The following is a 27,607-nucleotide window of genomic DNA, read 5'->3' as shown; positions in this document are numbered from 1 at the left end:
AAAGTTTTTCATAGTTATTCAGAGGAGAAAGAACTTGGGAGGTTTTTTAATTGACATGTGTGCCCCAAACAATTGGACATGATTATGAGAGCAAGGGACAAAGGTGCTGGCTTCTGTATTTTCAGTAGCTGCACAGAAGAGGCAATCTGTTCTATTATTATGTCCATAATAATAGGAATATAAGAAGAGCCATGCTGGCTAAGACCAACATTCACCTGATCTACTATCTTGATCACAGAACAGCCAACCAGTTCCTATGGGAAGCCCACAATTGCGATATGACAATGATAGCACTCTCCTGTTTGTGTTCCCCAGCAATTGGTATACATAGGCATTATTATTAACTTCATTTCTATGCTGCCCACAGCCAAAGTTCTCTGGCAGGTTTACAACAGGTACATAGTACCTTTGGTACAGGAAGCAACTTATAGTCATGAGGACCAGTAACCATTGGTAGCCTCATCCTCCATAGATTGGACTAACTATTGGACTATTTAAGGGGTCTGGACTTGGTGCACTCCATCCAATCAAGCACAAGAGTGAGAGGAGCAAAACAATATTTTATTCTCAAGAATAAGTGCAGTTACAGCAAAAGGGCAATAGACCCAAAGCACATGATAGAGTCCCCTTTTCTACCTTTGCTGACCAGGTAGCAATGACAAGTATCCATTGGTTCAAAATTCCCACCTTGAGTGCTGATTGGTAAATTTGAATTAAGGTAGTTCCCACACTTACCTGGGAGTCTGAGCTACCTGGGGTGTGGGCTGGGAGCTCTAGTGAGGGATTTCTCAATCCCTGCCCATGAGGATCGCTCTGGTCTCGTAGACATGACTGATGGGGTACATTTTGCCATATGGAGGGAATATGGAGAAGCATAGAAACCATGCATGCATAGATACCACATGAATCCAGGACACGAGATACAGTGCTATGCTGTGCAGTAACCATGTGGCACTGCTTAGCATTATGTGTGAATTCAGCCATAAAATTGCACCTAGCAGCTATACCCCCCCCCCACTTTAGAATAGGTACGAGGCTCCTAATATAGAACTCAAACACCCCTTTATCCCCATGCTACAGTCCTAGTCTGGATTAGGCCTGTTGCCTGTACCTAGTCTAGAGAAAACATAAAGAAAAGAAGATGCAGCTGCTAAAGGCAAATTTAAAGTTTTTTTGCTTTTAAATGGCCAAAGCCAATGATCCGGTTTGGATGTCATGGTAGCAATTCCTGGCCACTTTAACTTGGGAATTGTGTGGGACTGGCAGAGCACATGAACCATGCCAAGGTGTCCATTTGCTTGCACGTCATCTATGACAAGGGTAGACAGAAATAGATTCCCCCATATATGTTAGACCTCAGACTTTAATTCCCAGGATTCCTGTGCATTGATCCTGCTGGCAAGAGCTTTTGGGAGTTGACATCCAAAGTAGCTGGAGATCTACTTTTGCCCACCCCTGATTTATGGCCACCAGGTGAGTACTTAATTACAGATCTTCATTTATGCTGAACAAGGTTTGCTGGTACTGGGGAAAGCATCAACGGATACCACTATCTCAGCTCTGGAGCTGAGGCACTCTAAATAATTTGCTCACTGAGGACAGGGAGTTTAGATGTTTGCAATTTAAGACACTTTGATTTCAATTGATCTAGTCTATCACTAAATCCGGACTCAACCCACTGGCATTTAAAAGAGCTGGCCTAGCTTTGCATGTGTGTATGTAAGAAACAAGCATCCTAGAGTCAGGGCCATCTTAACAGCATTATGGGCCCCGGGCAAAGCCTGGGACCCCTATGACAACTACAACTACTGTTAATTTTGGAAGTTTTCCAATTTTCCAAGGGTTAACATACACAGATTAGTATGGGGCCCACGGGCAAGTGCCCATCAGGCCCATGCGTTAAGATGGCCCTGCCTAGAGTCAACTTGCAATGCAACAGCCAAACCAAGGTGGTTGGCATTCCTGGAGAGATCTTAAGTCACTCTAGCCAAATCATTGCAGACAAAGGCAACTTGTTCTCTTTTAGTGCAAAATGCTCCTTTTGAAATATTTCCTATAATGTAGGAGATCATTTTTGTCACCTTTCTTTGTAAGAGGGAAAACTGTTCAGGTTGAGCTTCACCTGTCTGGAAAGACTGTATCTATTTTATTTTATTGTAATGGGTTTGTCACATGCATTTAAGCCTGGGAGAGATGAAAAATCAAGAACAGTAATTGCTCTTTCTCGCTTCTTCCTCCCTCTCTCCCTCCTTTTGTAATCATAGCCAGGAAATTTGTGAGAACAGCCTTCCTTGCTACTGAATAATCCCATCAGAGCTGCAGATAAAATACTAATGAGCTTTGTCAAGAGTCTAATTGTATTCATGCTCATCCCAAACTGCTGACAGCCTATATTTTGCTGTTGGCAGGTGAAAAAAATCAAAAATTTCCCCAGTGCAGAATTAATTATGGCAAACACACATTTGTGCATGCACACACACCAGTACTAGCAAAGACATTACTACAAGTTCTTCAAGGATCTCCTGGGAGTGTGGTCACCATACTGATGCTTTACAGAACATCACAGTGTGTTTTGCTTTCTTATTAACAGGCATAGATGAACTGCTCAGTTCTTGTTGCTTTTGGCTTTAAATTGTTTTAGTCTTGTTCTGGCCAGTTTCTGCATCAGCTTGCTTGTGATTTTTTCAGTTTGTACAAAAATGTATGTGCATTTTTATATGCAATGATGGCCATTCATAATACATTTTAACATGTTATTAGAATGAATATATGCATTTTGTGCATATGTGTTGATTGCACAATTGCACTGAAGTATTCAGAGAAGTGTGAACAATGAGAATAACTGATTCATATATTGGTTCAGGAACTTGAAATTATGTTGACTTGCACTGAAATTCAAAGCAAACAAATTTCTGCTTCATTTTTATTGGTTAGGTTGTGAGCCATCACATGACAAGCTCAAACCTGGTTCTGATCCTGAACAATATCCAGCTAATATGATTTACCTAGCAATGTATGTTCAAACAAGTACCAGATCATCATGGTAACATCCAGACTCAGCTCAGTTGTGGCAAGCTGACTGAATAGGCAAAGTGTTCACCATGATGAGATGTGTGTGTTTCTATTTAAAATACATCAATTATTTCTAAAGTTGTATCTATACACATACATTAGCACATACAGATGTTAAGCAGATCCATATTGTTCCATCATCTTGTTTATGATTTAGGGGGACAACGTATAAAATAACTACAGCATAATTATATGCAGGCAGAACGCGCTCCAATGGAGCAAAGCTCAGGGAACCCAGGTTCCATTTGGATGCCAGGAAGCACTTCCTGACAGTCAGGACCCCGAGGGTGTGGAATGGGATTCCACAAGAGGTCGTTGAGGCCCCTTCGGTGAGGGTGTTCAAAGATAGGCTGGACGTGCACATGGTGGGCATGTCGTGAGTGGAGCTGGCTGGAGCCGGGGGTCAGACTAGATGGCCCGGGAGACCCCTTCTGACGCACTCTGTTTCTATGTTTCTATATGCACATTTCCTTGGAAGTCACACTACATTCAATGCAAAGAACGGATAGTCCCTTTTGAATTAAACCAAACTGATTTCTGAATAGACATGTAAAAGATTTGTGGCATGTAGAAGAACAGCCCAAGAGAACAACAGAATTTGGCTCGCTGCAAGTATGTCTAGAAGGGCCCTTGGAAATATCACTGTAGCAAAAGGTAGTGCCATCGGAAGTGTTTCTGTGATGGGTGTGACAATAGGAGATGCAAGATATGCTGTACAGTAGTGTGTATGTTTGTGCATTGTGTCCAACCCAGTAATGCAGAAATGGGGTCTTGGTGGGGGGAATTGATGCCTGCTCTGTAAAGGTACTGCTACCCCCTGACCCTCTAAAATGCTTTCAAACCAATCTTTACAGATTTTCCTTAGCAGCTGTAAAAATAATACAAATCATTTTCACTGTTCCAAATGCCAGACCATGTAATCTAGTGCAAAGGCTGATCTAGTTACACCCATTTGTATCTCCAATTCCACCAAACTTGTCTTTCTTCTGTGGTAATTTTGCTGACAGTCCAGATATTTGATATTAGAAATGATCTGGATTTCCCAGGATAGAAAATTCAACAGGGCGACGCAAAATCATTCTGACCTCCCACAAGGAATGTGCAGCTACTGCCTCCCTCCTATCAATAAAGAACTGTTAATACATTGAAAACTTGATAGTGCTTCCTTGATGGCAGTGCAAATGAATTAGTGCCAAAGAAAGAAAATTGTCATTGTGTGTTGAGTATCTTATAATTTTGCTGTCAGTGGAACCACTAAGATTACCGCCAGCAGTAGATTATGCACGGGGGATGGATAAAAATGAATAATAAAGTTGCTAAAGAACGAGAACCTGTAGGTGAAGCCAAGACAGACAGGAATGGAAGAACAGAGAATGGAGAACTTGCTTTGATCACGAGAATAACCACTTATTCACTGGTCAATGATATCGACTTGACTTTGACAGAGACTAACAGGATTTAGAAATGGCCATTCAGTTCAGTGCCTAGTCACAAGTTATTAAAGCTGAGACTCAAATGAAGATGAAAACAGAGAGAACATAATGCTTTTTTTTTAAGCATGGTAACATGAAAATAAAGAATAGCATCAAACCGAAAATATCCAGTGTGACTTAACCATTTTGCACAAATGATTAATTCTGCACAAATTAAGCTAGATCTGTGCAATTCATGGATGTACTTATGCAAATTTCATTACTGGTTAAAAGAAATACGAGCAAATTGGGTTCCGTCTCCGAGAGCCAGTGTGGCGTAGTGGTTAAGAGTGTGGGACTGGGACTCAGAGGATCCGGGTTCTAGTCCCTGCTCAGCCATGGAGCCAACTAGGTGACTTTGGGCCAGTCACAGACTCCCAGCCCAACCTACCTCACAGGGTTGTTGTTGTGGGGATAAGATGGAGGAGGAGAGATGATGTAAGCTGCTTTGAACCCTTTGTAGGAAAAAGGCAGGATATAAATTGCAATATAAATAAATAATAAGACAAAGTCTGAAAAAAATCCTCTGATTAGGCTTTTTTCAAGTCATTAGACTGGAAGATCCTGGCAATGCATCAAGCTCAAATGAGCTGGATCTTCTTTTTTTTACTTAACCCTAACTGGAAGTTTAACCTCAGTCTTAAAACCCAGATGCAATCCCTATAATTCAGACAACATGCAAATAAGGCAGACACATTCAATAAGGTAAGGGAGAAGTAAGAGGGATAGTGAAGGGCCTTTTCAGGAGTGGCACTCGATAGAGATCTAGAGATATCTAGAACTTGTTCCCCAGAGAGGCACACTTGGTGCCAGGTGAAAACCTTTTCATTTTCCAGGTATACCCAGTCTTCAGTTATGAAGGTCCAAGTTAAGAACAACTCCTACTTACAAATGAGTAAACTGCAGGTGGTGGACAGTTAGGAGAGGAAGGAAGGGAAGAATAAGAAGGGAAGAAAGGAAGGAATGTGGAAAAGAGAAGGAAGAGGGAAAATGTGGTGAGTGGCACTGCAGTAGGGGTGCATTTAATCATTTTTAAACAAGGGCAAATTTACATAATATTAAAATGAAACACTCTCTCTCTTCAATACCTGTAGTTGCTTTATTATTACTGTATTATTACACTTATTAAAATGCTGTATTGTGTTTAAGATGCTTTAGTGTATATGGAAGTGTTTACATGTTTTATTAACTTTTTATATATGTGATCTGACTTACATACAAATTCGACTTAGGGACAATCTCTGGAGCAAATCTTGTTCTTAAATGGATGTATTTTAGTAGTTAGAGCCCTAATAATTTTTTAGATATTGTTTTATTATTTGCTGCTCTCCTGGAGGGTTAACCTATTGTAATCGCTGTGCTGTTGTCTGTTATGTTGTTTTATGGTCTTAGTGTTACTTAACGTGAATACTTATTGATTGTATCTATAATTGTAATTATTGTAAACCACCCAGATACCCTGCTATGGGGCAGTATAGAAGTATAATGAATAAATAACCTAAAAAGTATCCATCTGAATGTGCTATCCATATGCCACTTACTCAAACGCTGAACACATTGTGATACCTTTACTCCATTGCATTATATGATGTGTGAATGTTCATCCTTCCACTGATGAAATACCAAAAGGATAAATATGAACAGTGAAAAGGGTGTAGAGAATCCATTCACTAATTTCAGTGAAGCAGGTAAGTAATGTAAAAGAACGTGTACATTGCTGCATATTAATATATTAATACTGAATGCATCTAGGACCTGGGAGAGCCTCCCAGAAGTTCTCCGGATTACTTTGGACCAGTCACAAACTCTCACCCCAACTTACTTCACAAGTTTGTTGTTGTGAGGTAAAATGGAACTATGTAAACTGCCTTTGGTTCCTCACAAGAGGAAAAATGGTGGGATGTATATGCAATGTCATCATTATCATTGTTATCCATGTGATAACTTTTCCCCAAAAGAAACAACTACTGGACATTACCAAAGTATGTTTAACAGAAATATTAGCTGCACCACACTTTGAGTGATTAACTGAACTGGACGATCTCTTATTAAAAAGAAATCTTGTGGTGGCCAATAGTCACAGACCAGAAGTTTTTGATGAATAAGATGCAGCCTAAGACAGAAGGACACTAAAGAGGTGATTTGATGTAGCATAAGCTCTGAACTTCCTACTTCTATTTTGGGTACCTCACTGGAAGTTTGTGCCCATCATATGGAGTTACTGGCTTTTCAGTGCTGGTCAAGCAGGACATTTAGAGCACCAAAGTCTCTATCCAAGTGCAATGAATGATCAACCTTTTAAATCTTTTGTGACACTTCATAGCTTGCCAGTCCCTCCTGGCTTCCTGCTCCTAAGCCTCTTTGCTTCTCATTCTCTTCAGTGTAGTCAAGAAATGCCCCATTTAAACATTTGAATTTTAAAAACAACAACCATCATTTTCAAGAGTGTGGCCCTATAACTGAAATGTATAATCAAACATTTTGCATTGCATTCATCATTATAATGAACACAATGCAAAATAAATTATAATTATTGCAACCAAAAAAATGGAGTATTGCTTTTGCTCCAGGTCCCTAATAACACTGCAGGAAGCAATTCTATGGCCCTTTGACTGAGAAGCCATAGGATATTTTTGATTCCCAGCTCTGAAGTTGGAAACAGCAGTTCGACCTCAATGCTGGGAATCAAAGCTCAGACCCCTTTCCTCTCCCAGCTGGCATAGAAGGAAGTGCACCAGCTGCAGAGCTGAGGTTGGGGAATGACAGGAGTGGAAAAAACACTCAGAGAAAGTCTGGTGGGGGTGTACAGTCAAAAAAACATTCATGATTTATTTAGACGTACAGGAAATACGTGTGGCATGCAGGTAGACTACAAAGATGGAGTCCGGACAAGAAGCATTCATAATCTATAGTTTATAGAGTCGTAATCGATAGTTTGTAACTGTTACTACAGTTTGGAGGAGGGGTGGGGGATCTGGTACATAGTATGCTGGAGGCATATTAGAATAAAACAAAAGGAATTAAGACAACACAAAGAGAAGCAGCTTCAGGAGAGGGAAACAATTAGCATCTCTAAGAGTGTATGTTCAAAGGACAGGCCCGTTAGCATTTCTAAGGCTTGTAATATGGATTCTCATCTAACGTCCAAAACTGTCCTTACAGTGTCAGCTTTTTAGCAGCAATATTATGGCAAAGCTTTTGCTTGTTTTGTCCTGACAGGGATGTGATGGGGATGGGGTGGGAAAGGAGCATCTAGCAAAAAAAGTCGGCATAACAAAAATGCAGAGGGTAAGGATGCAGAGGTGAAAACTGTTATTTTTAATCTTACATTATAAACTAGTAGGATTCCTTTCATATATTTTGAATAGGAGAACAGCTTCCTGCAGAGTCAAAGTCAGTGCTAAAGGGCTGCATGCATGAAACAGAAAACCCCATAAGTTCGTCAGCAGTAAAAGCAAATGAATCTACCCACGCACCATTAAATGTTCGGTTTTCTTCAGAAACTTTTATTTTCTTCAGATTTATCCATGGTTGGTGGGGGGGAAAGCTCAGTAAAGTGCAGGTATAGGTGTGGTTAATGACTGATTAGCAGATAAACAGTCAAGTGCTGTGAATTGTGACAGGTCCCAAGCCCAAGCGCAGCTTTTAGCATTCAGATGAAGGAGATTACATTGGGACAAAGAGAATCTTTTCAGCAGCTTTTCATTTCGTGTAACATGAGAGTCTGCAGGAAGCTTGTTTAGCAGAGGAATGTAGCTATTTACTTAACTAGCTGATTTACTTAACTAGCTAGCGCTGTGTTCCTGAGTGGAGCTTCCAGCAGAACAGTGGCTGTGCCAGCGCATGTTTTGAGCCACGGAGCCGCAGCAGAGGGGTTCAAGAGCCACGTGTGGCTCCGGAGCCGTGGGTTGCTGACCCCTGGTCTAAACAAACAAAAAGCCAGGAAACCAGAAAGCAATCCATGCACAGTGTATCTTTGCAAATATCTAGCCATGAAGAGAAGTCAGTTGGTTCATCCTACTCAGAAGCAAGGCAATTTTCACTACTTACGCTCTGTTTCTTTCCCTTTCCTTTTCTAGCTCTAGCCTCCACAGCCTGCCATTTCCATCAGCACTCACACATTTGTTAGATAGCAATCTGGCTCCTGGCTTGCCACTTCTATACTACCATCAATCACTGCTGCTTTGGAATGTGCTAATTCCCCTAATCTCAACCAATCCTTGTGTTAGTCCTATTATAAATGGTATATTAGCTGGGCAATATCCTCCAGCTGTTGCTGAGTTGCAACAACAGCCCTAGTCTTTGCAGCTCATATTGAGCAATTCTGGAAATACTTGAAGTCCAATAATTACTGGAGGGTCATAACTGTCCATCCCTGTGTTAAGAGGATGGTTTACTGCTCCAGCCATTTTTCTCTCTTGTATTATGCATGCATGTATTAAAAATGAGGTCTGTGACTCTGGACTTTAATGGTTACTTACTGGAGCTTTCCCCCTCCACTTTAGAAGTAGCTATTCCATAATTTGTTGAGGACCAGTCCAGGATTTTGCTGTGTCCACCATAAAACCTCTGGACAACTTTCTTTGGTCCTGTATGCACATGTAAGTTTGTGCACAGGAGAGAACGAGGAGATGTGGCAACTGTGTGTTTGTGCGTAAAAATAGGATAAGGCTGAACAGATGCGGTTATCTGGGTTAGCTGTACCATAGGGAGTGTGGTGCATCCAGATAACTGTGGCACAGCTGCCGTCCTCTGCAAACCTACCACTCAGCTGCTGCTCTGGCTTCTGCAAATATGGAGCACCGGCACTTTTGCCGCTGAATGCACGTCGTCTTCTTTTTATTTGCTGGTATTTATAAATACCTTCCATCTACAGAATTCAGTGGAAGAGAGGAGCAGAGCTTATAGAGAGAACCTATCCTAGCTATGTAACCATCAGATGGTAAGCTAAATTACACAGGGAAGGCTTCCGTGAACAGATGGGTCTTCAGCATGAGCCTATAAAAGTTTTGGTGCGTGTCTGGCCTCAAGGGAAAGATAGCTCCATAGAAGGGGCACCACTGCACTGAATACTCTCTTGCTGCCACTTCATTCCAAAGTGGATTGCAGGGAAAATTCTGGACAGCCTCTTGTTTGGAGAATGTTGCCCACTCTGCTGTTTTCCAAGCAGCAGCAGCATCACTGGGTCACCTGATCCAGTGGTAGACAAGGCTGCTAGGTGGCCGCAGATAAAGTCGGTGGGGAAAGGTAATAACTATATACATACTTAAACAATGAAAAAGGCCACAGGAGTGTCTGCAGAGGTTTCTTTTAAAATTCAGTTGTTGATATGGAAATGATTAAAATGCCAAAAGTAGTGCTTCAATTTTGTATCTCACTTTTTGTGGTCTGCTTTTTCAGGTTGTGCAAGAGTAAGCAATGGATTGTAGTACTGTAGCAAAGAATCTAGGCATGGACAATCTAGGAGACCAGAAAAATCTTCTCTTTAACATTGTAACAGTTCCAAGACTATCTTCACTCCACTGTTTACTTCCTGACAACACACAGGCACACATACACTTTTGTCCACATGTTGTAGATTCCAGGCATAAAGTGGAGTTTTAAAAATGCATATTTATATATCTTTGTAAGACTATGCCTCCTTTTTATCAATATGGTGACCCAGATTTTCCTGGCTTTACAAAATGGGATCTCTTCCATCCATTTATTTCAGTTCATGAACAACCAAATAAGGCTGACATTCCTTTATCCAACAGCAGGTGGCAGGCAATAGATTTTTCTCAAAGTATTCCATAAGTATCAAGAAGAGGTAAGAATGGGTAGGTTGGGTATGCATCACATTCCTGTATGGCAGAAAGAAATTCCTTGCTTCAGAAAAACTGCAAAAAGCTATCTTGGACAAAATAAAATAGCTCTGAAGGCAATATAAGTAAAACAGAGCATAGCAGTCTAATAATAGCTATTGGAAAAGTTAATAAAATGTAACTATTTAAAATTAGCAGCTTTTAAAATGAATCTGAATTAAATTAAAAGTTATTTTAACTTTTAAAGGTTACTTTTTAACTAGTTGAAAGTTAAAATTTAAGTTAAAAGACAGTGGTCCAGTTGGCACAATCACTGAAGCCCAGCATGGCTTATTTAAGCCAGGGTTTGTTACCATAGGTGCCTGTGGCCACTTTGAATGTTCATGCTTAGGCAGGTAGTTGCTGTGGATTATTGCATTGTTCAGACCTGATGAAGGCAGCTTGTTTCCATGGTTAACATATGTTGCAGTTTCCCTAATAAAAGTTATAAGTTTTATACGTTAAAATATGGACAGCCTCACCCACCCTCTCTCCAACCCCATCTGTAGGGTTTTTACTTTCTAGTTCCTTGCAGGAAACAGGGGACAGCTTCAAGCTACAGTATATAGTGATCCACTCACATTCAAATAGCTCCTAATTGCCCCAAAATTGAATTGCAACAATGATGGAAGCCAACTGGGGCAGCTGTGCTTCCTTTGCAATGTAAAAATACTTGGCCAGGTCATGCTTTGTCTTAAGGAATTGTGTCTCTCCGATTGTAAAAAGCAAACATTTGAATGTTGGAATTCTATAACTCCTGATTGTTTTGTTACCTGCTACTCAAGCCTTCAATGTGTCATGATGCTTTTCCTGATGATTTCTTGATGTTTCTCTATTATGATTTTGCACTTCCCCATTGTTCTTACCTTCTCATCCATTCAGAATCTCATTCTTCACCTTGCCCTGTGTATGTGACCCACAGCTTATAAAAAACATTGTTTATGTTCTGGAGCACTCATAGTCAGTTCTGTATACTGACTACCCATCAGCGCTGGTGTTTTCTCTGTCAGAGGGCTACCTGGCTGTTTCTCAATAAACTGCTGACTGAGCATAGCACTTCCATGTGAATCTGAACACATGTGATCACCTCATTGCAGAAAGAGAAGAGGGTGGGGTGCAAAGGAATGAAATTGTTGCAGTATGGTAGGGCCTGGAAGCCTTCACACCCCACTCAGGGCCTGCCCTAAGACTCCCCACTTTGCAAAGGAGGAAAGGAATCAGAACTATAGACTTCATTCCTTTGCACCATACAACCCCTGTCAGCCCTAGCATATTTAGCGGTGAAGGATGAGAGTTGTTGTTGTTGTTGTTATTATTATTACTATATTATTATTATTATTATTATTATTATTATTATTATTATTATTATTATTATTATAACATTTCTATGCCGCCCCTTGCCGAAGCCTCGGGGCGGCTTACAACACAATAAAATACATTTATTATGTTCTATTGTATTTCAATTACCACTAAATACAAAAATACAAAAAATACACTGAGATACAAACATAATAATATAAAATTAAAATTAACAGTATAAAATAAGTAAATAAATAATATAGGAGGAGAAAAGAGAAGGAAGAAGAAGTTGCCCTGGCCAGATCATATATTTTAACAATTAAAATGATGTTTAAATAAAAAGGTCTTTACCTGGCGCCGAAAAACCAGTAACGACGGTGCCAGGCGGACCTCTTTGGGGAGTGAATTCCATAGGTTGGGCGCCACCGCAGAGAAAGCCCTCCTCCGAGTACTTACTCTCCTAATTTCTTTCATGGAGGGTTCCCGGAGAAGGGACTCTCCTGCAGATCTCAAGGGGCGGTCGGGCATATACGGACGTAAGCGCTCGTTCAGGTAGCCAGGACCCAAGCTGTTTAGGGCTTTATAGGTCATAACCAACACCTTGAATTGGGCCCGGGCTTCAATGGGAAGCCAGTGGAGTTGACAGAGGACTGGAGTCATGTGAACATAACAGCCCGTCCCCGTCAGCAACCTGGCAGCTCTATTTTGCACCAAGTGAAGTGTTCGGACCGTCTTCAGGGGAAGCCCCATGTAAAGCGCGTTACAGAAGTCTAGGCGGGAAGTCACCAGCGCGTGTGTCAGTGTCGTCAGGCAGTCGTACTCCAGGTAGGGGCGCAGCTGATTAATCAGCCGAAGCTGAAGGAAGGCATTCCTCGCCACCGCTGTCACCTGAGCTTCCAAAGAAAGCTCCGGGTCGAGGAGTACTCCTAAGCTGCGGACCTTGATCCTAAGAGGGAGTGTTGCACCATTCAGGACCAGGTCAAATCCACCCTCTCCGAAGCCCGATCCGCCAACCAACAGGACCTCCGTCTTGTCTGGATTTAGTTTCAGTTTATTGGCCCTCATCCATTCCATTACCTCGGCCAAGCACCGGTTCAGCACAGCCACTGCCTCACCTGGATTTGTGGGCTCAAACAACAGGAAGGTCACAAGCTGCCCATTCCTGCCCTAGAAGTTTATGCAAAGACATAGCAAGGTCTTTTAAGTTCCAGCAGAGGGCAAAGGTGGAGTGAGAGTTCAAAATTACTTAAATTGGACTTCCTTGAAAATCTTGGTACATTAGGTGGTATTTACAAGATATGTCCAAATTAGAATGAGGATGCAGAAGGCTTAAAAAATAGAAGGAATTTGATGAATTCATTTTGCTTCTTCATTTGAGGTTAAGCCACTACAAGAGACTAAAACAGCTCTGAACAATTTATACCACCTTCACGGTAAAATCCTCATTTGAGTGGGTGGGAGGAACTCAAAGCTCCTAAAGATGCATTTCTTTTCCCTTGACAGGATTTGCTGTCAAAACTCTGTCTCTTTTAAAAGGGGTCTTGGCATGTTTTCTTTTCAAAGAGTTGTTGCATGCTGTATAGTTTTCTCCCACTTATGACAACCCTATGAATGAATGCCCTTCAAAATATTCTGTCCTTGACAGCCCTGGTCAGCAATTGTAAACTTAAGGCTCTGATTTCTTCTACAGAATGAATCCATCTCCTGCTTGTTCTTCTCCTACATCTTATGCTTTCAACCTTCCCTAGCGCAGCTTTTAACATTCAGATGAAGATTACATTGAGACAAAGAGAATCTTTTCAGCAGCTTTTCATTTCGTGTAACATGAGAGTCTGCAGGAAGCTTGTTTAGCAGAGGAATGTAGCTGATTTACTTAACTAGCTGATTTACTTAACTAGCTAGAGCTGTGTTCCTGAGTGGAGCTTCCAGCAGAATAGTGGCTGTGCCAGCGCGTGTTTTGAGCCTCGGAGCCGCAGCAGAGGGGTTCAAGAGCCACATGCGGCTCCGGAGCCGTGGGTTGCTAACACCTGGTCTAAACAAACAAAAAGCCAGGAAACCAGAAAGCAATCCATGCACAGTGTATCTTTGCAAATATCTAGCCATGAAGAGAAGTCAGTTGGTTCATCCTACTCAGAAGCAAGGCAATTCTCACTACTTATGCTCTGTTTCTTTCCCTTTCCTTTCCTTTTCTAGCTCTAGCCTCCACAGCCTGCCATTTCCATCAGCACTCACACCCTTGGAGGGTCATCAGCTGTCCATCCCTGTGTTAAGAGGATGGTTTACTGCTCCAGCCATTTTTCTCTCTTGTATTATGCATGCATGTATTAAAAATGAGGTCTGTGACTCTGGACTTTAATGGTTACTTACTGGAGCTTTCCCCCTCCACTTTAGAAGTAGCTATTCCATAATTTGTTGAGGACCAGTCCAGGATTCTGCTGTGTCCACCATAAAACCTCTGGACAACTTTCTTTGGTCCTGTATGCACATGTAAGTTTGTGCACAGGAGAGAACGAGGAGATGTGGCAACTGTGTGTTTGTGCGTAAAAATAGGATAAGACTGAACAGATGCGGTTATCTGGGTTAGCTGTACCATAGGGAGTGTGGTGCATCCAGATAACTGTGGCACAGCTGCCGTCCTCTGCAAACCTACCACTCAGCTGCTGCTCTGGCTTCTGCAAATATGGAGCACCGGCACTTTTGCCGCTGAATGCACGTTGTCTTCTTTTTATTTGCTGGTATTTATAAATACCTTCCATCTACAGAATTCAGTGGAAGAGAGGAGCAGAGCTTAGAGAGAGAACCTATCCTAGCTATGTAACCATCAGATGGTAAGCTAAATTACACAGGGAAGGCTTGCGCGAACAGATGGGTCTTCAGCATGAGCCTATAAAAGTTTTGGTGCGTGTCTGGCCTCAAGGGAAAGATAGCTCCATAGAAGGGGCACCACTGCACTGAATACTCTCTTGCTGCCACTTCATTCCAAAGTGGATTGCAGGGAAAATTCTGGACAGCCTCTTGTTTGGAGAATGTTGCCCACTCTGCTGTTTTCCAAGCAGCAGCAGCATCACTGGGTCACCTGATCCAGTGGTAGACAAGGCTGCTAGGTGGCCGCAGATAAAGTCGGTGGGGAAAGGTAATAACTATATACATACTTAAACAATGAAAAAGGCCACAGGAGTGTCTGGAAAGGTTTCTTTTAAAATTCAGTTGGAGAAAACTCATGGAGAACCAGGTTTATTTCCAGTGTTGACTTGTCATGAGAACAGTCAGGCCCTATAAAGTGCTTGAGACTTTTCCAACTTTATCAATGCCTTTTGATCACTGCTTGAACACACTCCTCTTTAAGATGGCATGTGGGTCAGCCTACCTTAGGTAGCTCTCTTTTTAGAATTTCTAAAAATCTTATAAACTTTCATCTATATATGTATCTTATGCTGCAACTGAAGTAGGTCACATATGCCCCCCATCCCTGAATCTGCTGAGGTGGCAACAAAGGGTGATTTCGCAAAAAGGTGAGCAGGAAAGATATGCTTTCTTTGCAAGAGGAATCAAGCCTCCCAGCCATTTTTAGTACCATTACTTTCGGAGTATTACATTGTTTAATGGTTGTAAGCTGCACAGGGAGCCCAATTGTGGGCTGTGGTGATGGCATATAAATTGAAACAATAAATAAATAGATTCTGCTTGCAAACAAAGGGCCTGCTGCACACACACTTCATTCCCTTGCAAAGTTGTTGCATATTTTACTACTCCATTTAGCAGCAATACGGGTGCAGTCACCAGCAGGGTAGCTTTCATTGTAGCTCTGTGCCTGGTGGAAATTACTCACATCCTGGCTAGAAGAGTATCCATAACAGGTCCCTTTATTTTACATAAGAGTTTGGATGCAGGGCTGGGCAGGCAGGAAGGAACAGGTAAGCCAAGCTTGCTCTAATACTGGAAGGTGATGCTGTGCCTGTTTGCACAGAAGTCTCATAAAGTTCATTGAAAGCTACTTACAGATAAGTGTGAATTAGAAACCACCTTCCAGCCCAATTCTGTGCATATTCGCTCCAAATCAAAGGGGAATATCCAGTGTTTGCCCTATGTGGAATAGATCTATTGAAATGAATGAAATGTTAAAGTCATGAGTAATCTAAGGCCAATTCATTACCTTATAACTAGCACTGGATACTACCCAGTGCCCATGAATACAGTATGACGGGGCTTACTCACAAGTAAGTGCAGGCAGTATGATCCCCCACCATCTAATTTAGGATCCACAATAACTAAATAAAAAGAGGGTGGGGAAGAGGGTGAATCCCTTTTGCCTAAACGGCCTTAAACCAGCAGAGGGCCCCCAAATCTCTCCATCGCGCTCTCTGCCGGAGATTCAAGAGAAGGAGGGACCGGGGGGACTGCAACAAATGTCATATTATGTACGTTCCTCCTCCTCGCCTGGCTGTGCGCATGGAATCTGCCCGCAAAGCTAAGAGTGGCAGGAAGCACGGCTGAGCGGGGGGGAATCCTCCCGGGTGCAGCCTGGGCAAACGGCGAGCCGCCTCTCGCGGCCACATCGGCAGGCGGGCAAGCGGGCTTCTCGGCGGCGGCTTGCTCTCGCGAGGTGGAGAAGGCCGCCGCTGGACCGGAGCCGGTGTGTGCGTGCAGGCGTGTGCGTGTGTATGCAACGAAGCCCTCGCCCGGGCTGGAGCCGGGAATGCCGCCGCCTTCTCCTCCCACGCCTTCCGCTTGCACCTCAGGCCAGGAGGTGGCTGCGTGAGGCAGACGGGGAAAGCGCAAGGAAGGAAGGTGGACGGAAGGCAGGAAGGAAGGAAGGGCAGCCAGCCAGCCGCCAGCAGGAAGAAGGGGAAAGAAGAGCGAACCTGCGGAGCGCAGCCGCAGCAGCAGCAGCGGGGAAGGGGATTAGTGCCGCGGGAGGGCAGCTTGCGCCGCGCTGCTTCCCCCTGGAAAGCCGTGCCTCTTTGGAAGTAACCCGCGCGCTCCTCTGCAGCTGCAGTGAGCAGGCGACATGTAGCAATAACCTCGTAACTATCCCTCGCTTTCTCGCCTTTTAATCCCCGCTTCCCTCCTCTTCCTGAGGCACGAGGGGCGCCGGAAGCTTTTTGCCCCCCCTTCCCCGACTTTCTTTATTTTTTTTTAATCTTATAGCATTTTGGAATTTATTTTACTCGCGTACGTGGAGAGAAGGGGGGCGAGGAGTTGTCACCAGCAACCTACACGCACACACCTCACGCCCAGAAGGGACCAGAAGAGGAGGGCAACAATGACTGAAGAGAGCTCAGACGTTCCCAAAGAGTTGCTAGGTAAGCATGTGCATTTCTTCTCCTTCGCTCCTCCCCGCCATTCTCTTTCTGGATGCATAAGTGTTCAGGGATATATGGGGAGAGGGGCCGTTTGCTCCTGCCCAGATATCCCCTTGCACAGATATTCAGGTAAAGGCTGAGATCTATCCCTGCCCCCCCCCCCCCCCCGTGTCCTTTGCATGAAATGTTCCACTGGGAGAAACGTGCAGTTTACTCGCTTTCCCGGGGAGTCGCCTAGAAAGGTAATCGGGCGATAGGTGTCGATGTGAACCAAAGCCGAGCAGCTCCTACGCTCTCCCCCCTTTAATTTTACGCTGCTGTTGCTGGAGATTTGCTTATGGGCGAAAGGGAGGTGGGGCACGGGGGGAGATCGCACAGCCTTTCAAAGCCTTCAGAATGGGCAACCGGAGCGTTCCGCATCTGCAAAGCAACTCAGTGAGAGTAACATTAACTCCTTGAGGCGGGGTTGAGTCAGGCCGCCTGTTCCTTAAAGGCAGCGTTTCCTCTTCCCGCTTGCCTTGCTGGCTTTCAGCCGAAGGAAAGGCAACTGGCAGCCTTCGGACTTGTGAATGTTTTTTTCCTTCCTCCCCTTTCAAATTTATCATAGATTTTTCCTGGCAAAAATACCTCCCCCCTTAATTCCTCCAGTAGGTTCCTGATCCAGATCAGCCCACCAGAATTTAATGTTGTGTAAAAATACAAAAGAAAGTAGTGGTTAGATAGGGAATTAAAGTAAGGTTTGTTTTGGACCTTAGACACAGCAAAGAGCACCTTAAAGCAGGAGTAGAAAACATGGTGCCTCTGGGAGCCCGCGTGTGTTTGGACGCTGTTCTTGGCATGGCTAATGGCACTCTAATCCCATTCACCCCATAGAAATGTTGGAATTGGACACTTTTTCGTAATGGTAACTGGGATTGCTGTAGAACATGTTTCTGTTGGTGTTCAAAGGAATTTAGTGTGCTGGGGCTCAGATGCTTGTCCATTGCTATCCCTCCATCTCTGCCATTTTCTGGTCGTATCTAGGAGAGTTTCTCAAATAGCCAACCTCTCTGTGCTTTGGCCATATTTGGCAATCTCTCCTGTGACCTCTCATTCTTTAGAAGTGCTCTCCTTATGCACCTCTCTTTCTTTTGTGCAAGGCAGAGGCGAACCTCTCTACAACTTCATGCCTTCCAGGTGCTTTGGATTATAACTTGCAGCCCTTCCTGACCATTGCCCAGGCTGTTTTGGGTTGATGGCAAAAACGCAGTAGGTGGGGAAGCCTGATGCAGGCAAGGTGTGTAACTCTGCCAAAGCATTTGTTGCTATTCACACACTCAAAAGGGGCGGTTTAAGCCCTTTGCCTTGATTTGCAAGTGGAGAATCCTTGAGTAATGCTGGTGTTCCTGGTTATTAAAAATAGAACCTTTGTTTGTTGGATTTAAAGAAAGAGCTATCTACTAAATAGTATCTTTTTGGAGATGTGTATTTGTTTACTTTAGGCATGGATATAGTGTTCTGTAACAAGATTTGTTTATTTCACATTGGGAATGTTTGTTGAGGATTATACCCTGACCTGCCACAAACACAGCTCCATTGAGTTCCCATTTTCCTGGGCCAGACTGCAGTTGATAACCTGGCGCTTGCATGTTTATGTAGGAGCAAGTCCCCACTGAATTATGTGGGACTTACTCCCAAGTAATTATCCCTAGGACTGTAGCTTGTGACATAGGGACTAGTCTAGGAAAGATGCAGCTCTTGTCCTTCCAAATTTTATTTGGTGTAGAGCAGTTCATGCATGGTGTTCATATATAAATTCATACAGTGCATCATCTTGTTTTAACTAACCATTGTTAATTACTCTTCGTTCCTTTCTCACCTTACTGTTCATGCAAATACATGGATTGTGGTTACAGAATCTTGGTTAGGTTTCCCTGCAGGTCTTAAAGGTTTAATCTCCTATTTCTCTCAAATCCTGTGTACTATGTAATACAGGATGGAAAGGACTGGGAGATACTGTTGTACATACCCTGATTTACAATAATATACACATTCCACTATAGTGCTCTGGTGCTCCATTGAGGTGCATGCATAAGAAAATAAGGAATGGAAACTCAATTTTATAGGGATGCTGCTAGCAGCAGTATTTGTGACAGGCCTATCTGACTCCCAGTTGTGTACCAGATTGTAATCCATTACTTTGTCCCACAGAACTCAATATAATCTATTAAGATTCCTTATCTGTACAACTCTGCCCTGGATTTTATTTCTTGTAATAGAATGTGACAGAGAAATCCAACCCATACTTTGGTTTTTAATTATATATTGAATCTATCTTATCTCTTTCTTTGATAGCATATTAAAGTTACTGATAGCTGATGTGGCTGAAATGGGAAGAATGTGAATAACTTATCAGATATATTGGGATATGATGACTATGACAATGAATAGATTTCTATAACAATATTTGTGAGTCTGAAAACTACATAATATCATGAAAAGACTGGGAATGCATAGGTAGTTAAGTTTGCTATGCATTTAATGAATCTGAAGTGATGTATAGGGGAAATTATTTTTGTTCTCTACATTCTCAAAGTGTTTGCAGGAACTTGATTTGAATAGTGTAGGATGCCAGAAGAGAAGGCTGTTTTGCTTATTTTATGTATATATATTTGGAAAGAGAGTCCATAAAAAGAAATAAAAGCTGGGGGGATGGGGAAGAGTTGGATGTAGATGCAATATATTTTGTATCATGGGTTACATTTCAGTTCTTCTAAGCAACTTCTTGATGGATAAAATGTTTTGGAGAAAAATGGATTTTAAACAGAAATTAATATACAACAAGGAATTAGTGAATTGTTCATTCAGGAAAACAAAGCTGAAATTTCTTCCATTGCAATGGAGATCAGATGTTGTAATAATTAATATAGTACCACTTACCGTAACATCTGTCAGTGGTTGGAAGTTAGGCTTGATCATACATCCTTGCATGCTCTGAGCATCCTCCTGTGTCTTCAGGATGGAGCCAAACTTCCTCTAGTTTCACTTTAGGTGCCTTGGTCTTTTGGGTGTATCAGCTTGCAGGAATGAAGCCTTGCCTTCCTGCATTGTAGGTTAATATGTCACAAGATACATGATACAATGATGCATTAATTTAAGTGGCTCTGTGATCTTCATGGCAATACAATGTTGTGTATTTAAGCATATAGCACTTAATGCTATTTTAGCTTTTTGGCATTATGCAAGGTACGAAAGGGTCTGTTTGATGTTTTAACATGTTAAGTAATGTTATTGAAATAACAATTCTCATCTATGTGCCATTGCTGAATTTCTCCATTGTATTGTTGTGTGACTGATACGGCAACAAAGTTCTTCTTTAAGAACTCAGTTTTAAGTTAATCACAATGAGCTACAGATGCTATGTTATCGTGCTTATTGAGGTGGTCCAAGGTGGGAGCAACCTCATGTGCTCAAATTGTCTTCATATTTCATTTGATGATTTTCATGCATGATTTGCCTGCATGATTTGCCCTGTTCATATAAGATGCCAAACGTACGTATATGGATCGAACTGCAGACACTTTCACGCAGGTGGTTTGAATGCCATTGTAGCCATGTAAGTCACTGGTATCAATTTACAAGTGAAGAATGAAGCCTTTGTAGTATTTGTTTCACGTATTGAATAGATAGCCTTTGACATATGCACCTCAGGCCTGCCAAACCAGGCAGTTGCCGACTGTTAAATCTGACCATGGCCGTCTTGTCCTGATCTGTTCCTTGCACATGCATGTGCACGCATACACACACAGAGAATATGTTGTCTGAAAGTTATTGGACCATGTGACAAATTGTACTCAAGGTGAATCAAGAGTGGGCACCAAAATGTAGCAGCAGCTGTGCTGGCCATGGTTCTGTGGAAGGGCAGCTTTCCATGTTCCTAGCTTAGTGTTTTTCAAACCACTGCAAGGCCGCTGAACAAGGGAATTTCCGTCCTTGTGCTTCTGTGTCAAGTAGAGCAATGTAGTCTGTGTTGGGAGTGAGAAAGACTGCTGCTTTGGGCCCACATTCTCAAGGGCTGCTGGCAGGTCTCCAAAAAAGAAGTTAGAGGAGGAAGAAGAGGCACAGAATCGGGGGGGGGGGGGTGTGTGGACCATTTCTAGATGTTGAGTTGAGTGGAGACACTTCTCCCCAGGTCAGATACGCCAGGTGAGCAGACAAGCTCTGGGAATAACCAAGATTCTGGGAGGAGACTTGGAACAGGAGAGATTCTCAGAGATGGATGAGGTGGGCACAGCTCTCAACCCCATGATGCAAAGTCAGCAGAGGAAGGTGGCCCAATTAGAAGAGCAGTGTGTGGCGGAGTGGAGGTGTACTCATTTTCAGAAGGCTCCTCCCAAAGGAATGGGGCCCAGGTGCGCTCATAAGGGGGGGTGTTCTTGGAAGTGATTACCATTTGGGTTCACCAAATGTCTCTGTGCATGTTCAGAGGTTCATTCTGGCTGTTTGTGCATCTGGAAAACAATCTGGTCAATAAAGAAAGTTTTTCAGGAAGGCTTTGTGACTATGAAATGTGGGAAGCGAGGGACCCTAGTTCACGACTGCCTGCTTGCCATCTGTGTAGTGATTCATGTGCAATTCAAAACGTTGTGGTGCATCCTGTGCATGTAGGATTCAAAGTTATGCTTGCTGGACTACATTCGACATCTGTCAGATAAGAAAATCTGGAACTCTGTTACAATTTAGGGAGTGACCTAGTTTAAATGTAGAACAGCAGTGATCTTTTGCTGGAGTTATTTGACTTCTGAAATGTGAGAGCCTGCTGTAGCATGAGTGAGTGAAAGAATGAACCAAAGGCTTGATCTCAATCTCAAGTGGTTCAATATCAATCAGACTTTTATGGTTCACAGATATTCTTCTCTCGTGAAAAGGGAAGGTAAACTAGGACTTTCCTCTTTAAACTTTATTATATTCAGCTATTTGATAAACCAATGAGTACAAAGAAGGTCATTATGCTTTTTTAATAGAGGTCAAATGGGTCTATATGAGTTTATACTGTTTTGTAAGAATAGTGGAAAGACTTATTTTTAGGAAAAAATGTCAGTTAATATGATTTAGGTGCAGGAGCATTCTCTTGGCAGTAATAGTAGTATAGCTGCATATTTTCTTCACTTCACCACAAATGAAAGCAATTTTATGTTCTCTGCTATTTCAGAAAGTGTCAAGGATGTTATTGGAAGGAAGATAAAAATTTCTGTGAAGAAGAAAGTTAAGCTTGAAGTCAAGAGTGACAAAGTAGATAACAAAATATTGGTAAGTACATCTGATTTGTGTGATTAAAATCTTTATTTAGAAGAAAATATGTGTACATGTACGGATGCGCACATATGTTAGTGATGGTCCTTTGGTTTAAATTAGAGGGTTAAGGCCAACAACTGTTTGTGCTCAATGTATGCTCCTCTGCTAAATATTTGGTATTGTGGAGCATTATAGTCCAAAATAGCTACCAAAGAGCCAGCTATTGATCTGCTCCATATATGTCATGGGGTTGTTAGGGTGTTGCGTAACCTCCACTGTCCCTCTGTATGTTTTCTCCATATTAGATGTTTGAAGGAGACAGCAGGTATCTACTGGAGAAGTGTTGAGTGCCCACCTCTCAGTCTTCATTTAATATATATTGTTGAAGAGTAGTATTATCTATGAATAGCACACCTCTTTCTAAGATTAGCTTCTTAAAGAATTTGAAAAATCTTCTGTGTAATGTTTCTACAAAGATCTTCCCTCCCTCTCCTGCATTCATGGCTCTACATTTTTGTCTATGTTCATGGGTTTACAATTTGCATTTTCTCTGCTCTTGCTAGGGAATATGTATGTTAGCTGATGGGGTCTATTTTTAAATTGTGTATGTACTTTATTAACAGATTAATTGAAGTTGTAGAATGTGATGCTTCAGTTAATTTCTTTTGTAATATCTATCTAATTTCTAATAAACATTGCTTTATTAATGGCAGATATAGTTGATCTGTTGTAATTCTCTTGAGAACTTATAGAGTACTAAGGTTGGCTGGTTTGCATGATTGCCACAACCCTCCATGGATAATTGAACTCAGAGTGGATTGTGACACATGCTAGTGGCCAGTGTGAATATTAAAGCTGTCACAGGTGATCGTGTGACTTTGAGGCACCTCCGCTGTGTTATTTGGCCTTGCACTAAGTTATTAAAAAGTCAGACTTAGTCTGCAGTCTGAACCCCATGGAACTGATAGCGCTTATTGTGGGTAGGTAAATATAGAATTGCATTGTTAATCACCCAGTTTATACCAATAATGCCAATTCAGCAATTCTAGATTGCATCTTCTTTTTTTTGGGTCATCTTAATTGAGTCTGTTTGCCTCATTATTAGGATATTCCCAAGTAAATAATGTTTTGTCTTGTTTTGTTCCAGAATAGTCAGAAAAATAAGTTTGTGGTGGTAGCAAAATGCTTGTTTTTGTTTTCCTTTTCTGTTGTTTTTTTCTCCTGTATCTGGAACCACAATTGTGCTCTAGGGCAGTATTTGACTCATATTATCACAAGTTCAAATTCAGTGGCTAAAATGTGTTATCATCCTGAACACTTTCAGGAGTTTTAGGTGTCTGCAGTTCTCATATACACATAGCGTACTACATCTTATCAAAGATTTAAAAATGTAATACTCAGTGTAACATGACATCTTTGATTCTCTAAGCACGAATGGGCAGAAATCTGTAACTATTCTTCTAGCTTCTCAGTTTATAGTATGGAAGTACTTAATCTTGTAGTAATGACTGATGTTTATATAGATGAGTATGCCAAGAACCCAATTGAAAATGGTCAATAAGCTGATTTCCTAGGCACATAAAACAAGCTCGTCTTCCTAGAAGGGAACTAAATTGGATGGATTCACAAGCAGGAGAGACTTTCAGCAACCAGTTAATATTGAGATACATTTTTAAACCAATACTCAATATCTTCTGGAAACTATTGCAATTACTCTGCCATCTAGTTGATTAGACATAGCTGGCCCTCCACTCTGGCTTAACTCTTTTCCTCCCATGTGCTTCTGCCTTGTATGTTTGACTTATGCAATTTCATTGTGAAACTAGTGCATAACATTTAGGCTAATCTTTTGAAAAAGAGACCATTTCCTGTGCTTAGAATGAACATATGCAGTATGTTTAAATGTATTTAGTGCTGCTTCAGATATGTAGACACTGCACTCATTCTGAGACTTCTTGTATTTATGCAGATTATCTTAAAGTAAAAGGGTTAAATTAGAAAGTTAAATTCTTACCTGTTTCATGTTCCTCTTAACTAGAAAATGAAACCACCCTGAGATTGACAGGCACTTAACATTTGTGGAGGCATTGGCAATGGATTTTCAAGATTTTTCGAGAAGCTGACTTCTTTTAAAAAGAAGTTAATAAATATTGGTCTTCACCTGACCGATTTTAGTTTAAGCATAGCAAATTTACTGGTTGGGAGATTATTGTTTAGTGTTTTCAGTCCTTTCAGGTCTTCATTTTAGTTAACACTTTTTCCAGTCTTCATCCATCTCCCATTAGATGCTGAGAATTTATATCAATGTGTAGCAGTGTGTAGCAGTCGATGAAGAGTTAAGAGTATCTATGCCTATTTTAATAATTCGGTGTTGGATTATGCCATTGATTTATTTATGGTTAAGTGTGTGGCTTATGATGTAGTTAAAAATTAAAATGGTCCATGTGATTTATTGCATTGTAAACTTCATTCATGATGGTGGAATGGATTCTTTGCTTTTAACAACCCTGTTAAATATCTAGCATTCAGCTGTGGGAATTCATAATTGGATTTTTAAACTAGAGTGAGCAGAGCAAACCAGACAGTAAGAATTTGCCTGTGTGATGGATTAGACCATGTTAGCCCTGGAGCATTTGGCCTGTGTTTAGGTACTTAGTTTGCTGCCTTTCTAATCCCAAATGATTGGAGAATGCAACCAGTGTACACATCCGTTAGGTAATGTTACTAAAACCTATTAAAATCCCTCAGTTCACTCTGCTGGACCACCAGATCCATTAAATATTGTAGTGATTATAGATGTTAATCAGGCATTGGCTTTGGAAAAACTTCTTTGATGAAATTCTGTAGTCAAGGGTCAGGTGCCAAAGGCTGGGCAGGATATTGCACAAACAAGCATATTGGATGGCTGTAGCTCTACTGTTGAAACTGGATACCAGCCGTGGTGACTGAGGGTGGTGAGAACACACTTGGTTGGCCTCATCCACACGTGGCAGGGCTATAACATTATAACAGCCCTGGGGGGGCCCTGTAAGAGCCCCATCTGGAATCCGCTATCGAAGAGATCCAAAGTTGATCTTGCATTGCAGATATGAGAGTGCTGTAGGCAGTGTCAGTTTAAGTCCCTTGTTCTAGTTTCCTACAATATTAAAAAAAGGGTAAGCTAGATTCTTTTTTAATTATATTGTTTTCTCTTCCTCCTTCCAAGCAGATCAAAACAAACAGCTTTCTAACTAAAGTCTTCATTATGTTAAAGCTGATCAGCTTTACAGTACAAATGAGCATTGCAGAAGTCAGTAAGGAGAAAGAGCAAGTTAGCTTGCTGGCCCTTAGGGAAATGTGGCAAAATAATACAAGGTTGATGCCAAACTGAGTCTCTCCCTTCCAAACAGAAAATAGGTGAGTTCACCTGCAATGTGGATCGTTCTTTTTATGAGCCAGTCACCTGGATCATCTAACATTCCTCAGCTGGTGTACCCTCCTAACCTGGTACCATGTGATTGGCCTTAACATGCTAAGTCTGCCCCTATCCAACTCCGTTTGCTCATTAGATTTTCTCACTGAACTCCAAACTTTCTGGCTCTCAGTGACTACCTGGCTTATCTCAAAGTTCATTTACATTGGTGTTTCAGCTGCAGTTTCCAGCCCTGCCTCTTCCACTTCTGAATTGTAATAGAGTCAAGAACTTTTAAAGTTTTTATTATAGGAAAAGAGAGCACAATCCCAACATCTGTAGTGAGTGCTTTCAGGTTGCTTGCAAAATGTAGTTTTAAACATCAGAATCCACCACCACCAAACAGTTATGCTCATGCTGTAGGCATTTCACTGCTGCAGCTTTGATTTCTCTGCTATTTCCTTCTAGTCAAAATCAGTTTGAAGTCATTTATTAACTTGGTGTGCCTTATGAAGACATTCCATTCAAGGATCTATTACGCTGGGTGTTCACAGGTACCTCAAATTGCAAGACTCAAAATTACATGTGAGGACATTACTTATATCTTAACCTGGGTCTAAATAGTCATCTCTAAAGCATGTAGAGTGGGGTCCGATTTCAAAAGGAAGTTGAATACCAGAGTGGTATAACAGTCTGTACTCTGTCTTGTGACATTGCCCTTTCTTCAGTTGCTCTATGATACAAGAAGCAAATACAGCTGGATGGTGGGAATTGGCTGTTGAGAAATATGTGGCTCAGACAGAGAAGGTTCTGCTCTCCTTGCCACTGCACATACAGTGACCTTCAAATCAGGCTGACTGCACCTCTTTTATATGCATTTAAAGACATGGGTCTGCTGCTGCCATTTGCAGCTTTACTCTCAAAGATGGGTTTTTTTAATTATTAGGAATATAAATGTGATTTACTGCTACATCTTTTTTCCTCTTGTGAGGAACCCAAGGTGACTTACATAGTCCCGCACTCTATTTTATCCTCACAACAACAATCCCATGAAGTGGTTTAGGCTGAGAGTCAGTGACTGGCTTAAAACCAGTCTTTTTTAAAGTCAGTTTTGTATACTTTGTTCATGATAATATGACAGGTACTACAGGAGGTATGGCCGGCCATTCCAAATATAAGTGCAGTTTGTTTATCATGGATTCATAAATTTTGGTTTGGGAATAGCACTAAAAGTATGTTTTTGAAAAAATAGGTTGAAAAATAGGTAGTAAGAAAAATCCCAGTTACCCAACCCCAAACTCTGAAAGTTTGTAAACAAGCTCCTTAACTACTTTTCCCCATCTTCCACTTCAGTTTGTACATTTTGTCTGCTAATGCTAGGCCTGTCACTTCATTCAGGTTAGTAACTCTTCCACCATTTGTGCTTGCAATTTGTCAGTTATGGGAGTGGAAGAGGGTAAGTTTCCTTAGCTCTTAAAAATTACTAAATATACATTTGAATTATATAAATATATCATAACCTCAACAGGGAAACACCTCAAGGAGCATACTGTTCAATAAAGTCAGCATACATCATGAATGAAATTTAAAATTCATTTCTCTAAAATTATATTAAAGGTCTAATTTTATTAAAGATTTGGTATTTGAAAAGCTTAATTTTGTGTTTGGGTTGAGCTCAAAAAGGCACTGACATGCCCATCACAGTTTGTTATTCGGGTAAAGGGAAAAGAAACTTTGTTGCTTGTAATACCTGGCTTTTTGTCAACCCTTCCAAGAAAAATACCTGTGTGATAGGTTTGTGGGTTATCTGACTATCCACCAAAATGTTTATAATTTATATTATCATTTTTGAAGAAAAAATGTGGTCAATTTCATGTGTAAATAAGGGTTATAGTACACTGAAAATGAAATGTTTTTCAAAAGATGCTTTGGGTCCTTTCCAAATAAGCTTTT

At 41.5% G+C, this 27,607-nt stretch overlaps 1 protein-coding gene across 9 annotated transcripts in view; it reads left to right on the top strand.

Moving 5' to 3' along the window:
• The first annotated feature begins 9,336 nt into the window (after positions 1 to 9,336).
• CARMIL1 (capping protein regulator and myosin 1 linker 1) overlaps positions 9,337 to 27,607 on the top strand; it is a 161,228-nt gene continuing 142,957 nt past the window's right edge. For 3 of the 9 annotated variants that reach the window (XM_044426241.1, XM_044426238.1, XM_044426232.1), the window contains exons 1-2: positions 16,347 to 16,989; positions 22,181 to 22,278. In XM_044426241.1, coding sequence (XP_044282176.1) covers positions 16,950 to 16,989; positions 22,181 to 22,278 — 138 coding nt within the window. In that variant the 5' untranslated portion in view covers positions 16,347 to 16,949. Of the gene's footprint in view, positions 9,487 to 14,368; positions 14,515 to 16,129; positions 16,320 to 16,346; positions 16,990 to 22,180; positions 22,279 to 26,148; positions 26,209 to 27,607 lie in introns of those variants that run through there. The other 6 variants (XM_044426236.1, XM_044426233.1, XM_044426235.1 and 3 more) reach the window with 6 other exon arrangements.

This window comes from Varanus komodoensis, unplaced genomic scaffold (genome assembly GCF_004798865.1).
Source record: "Varanus komodoensis strain SLA01 unplaced genomic scaffold, ASM479886v1 scaffold17, whole genome shotgun sequence".
Lineage (NCBI taxonomy): Eukaryota > Metazoa > Chordata > Lepidosauria > Squamata > Varanidae > Varanus > Varanus komodoensis.
Note: the sequence above shows the minus strand (reverse complement) of the source record. Positions and strands in the feature narration are given on the sequence as shown.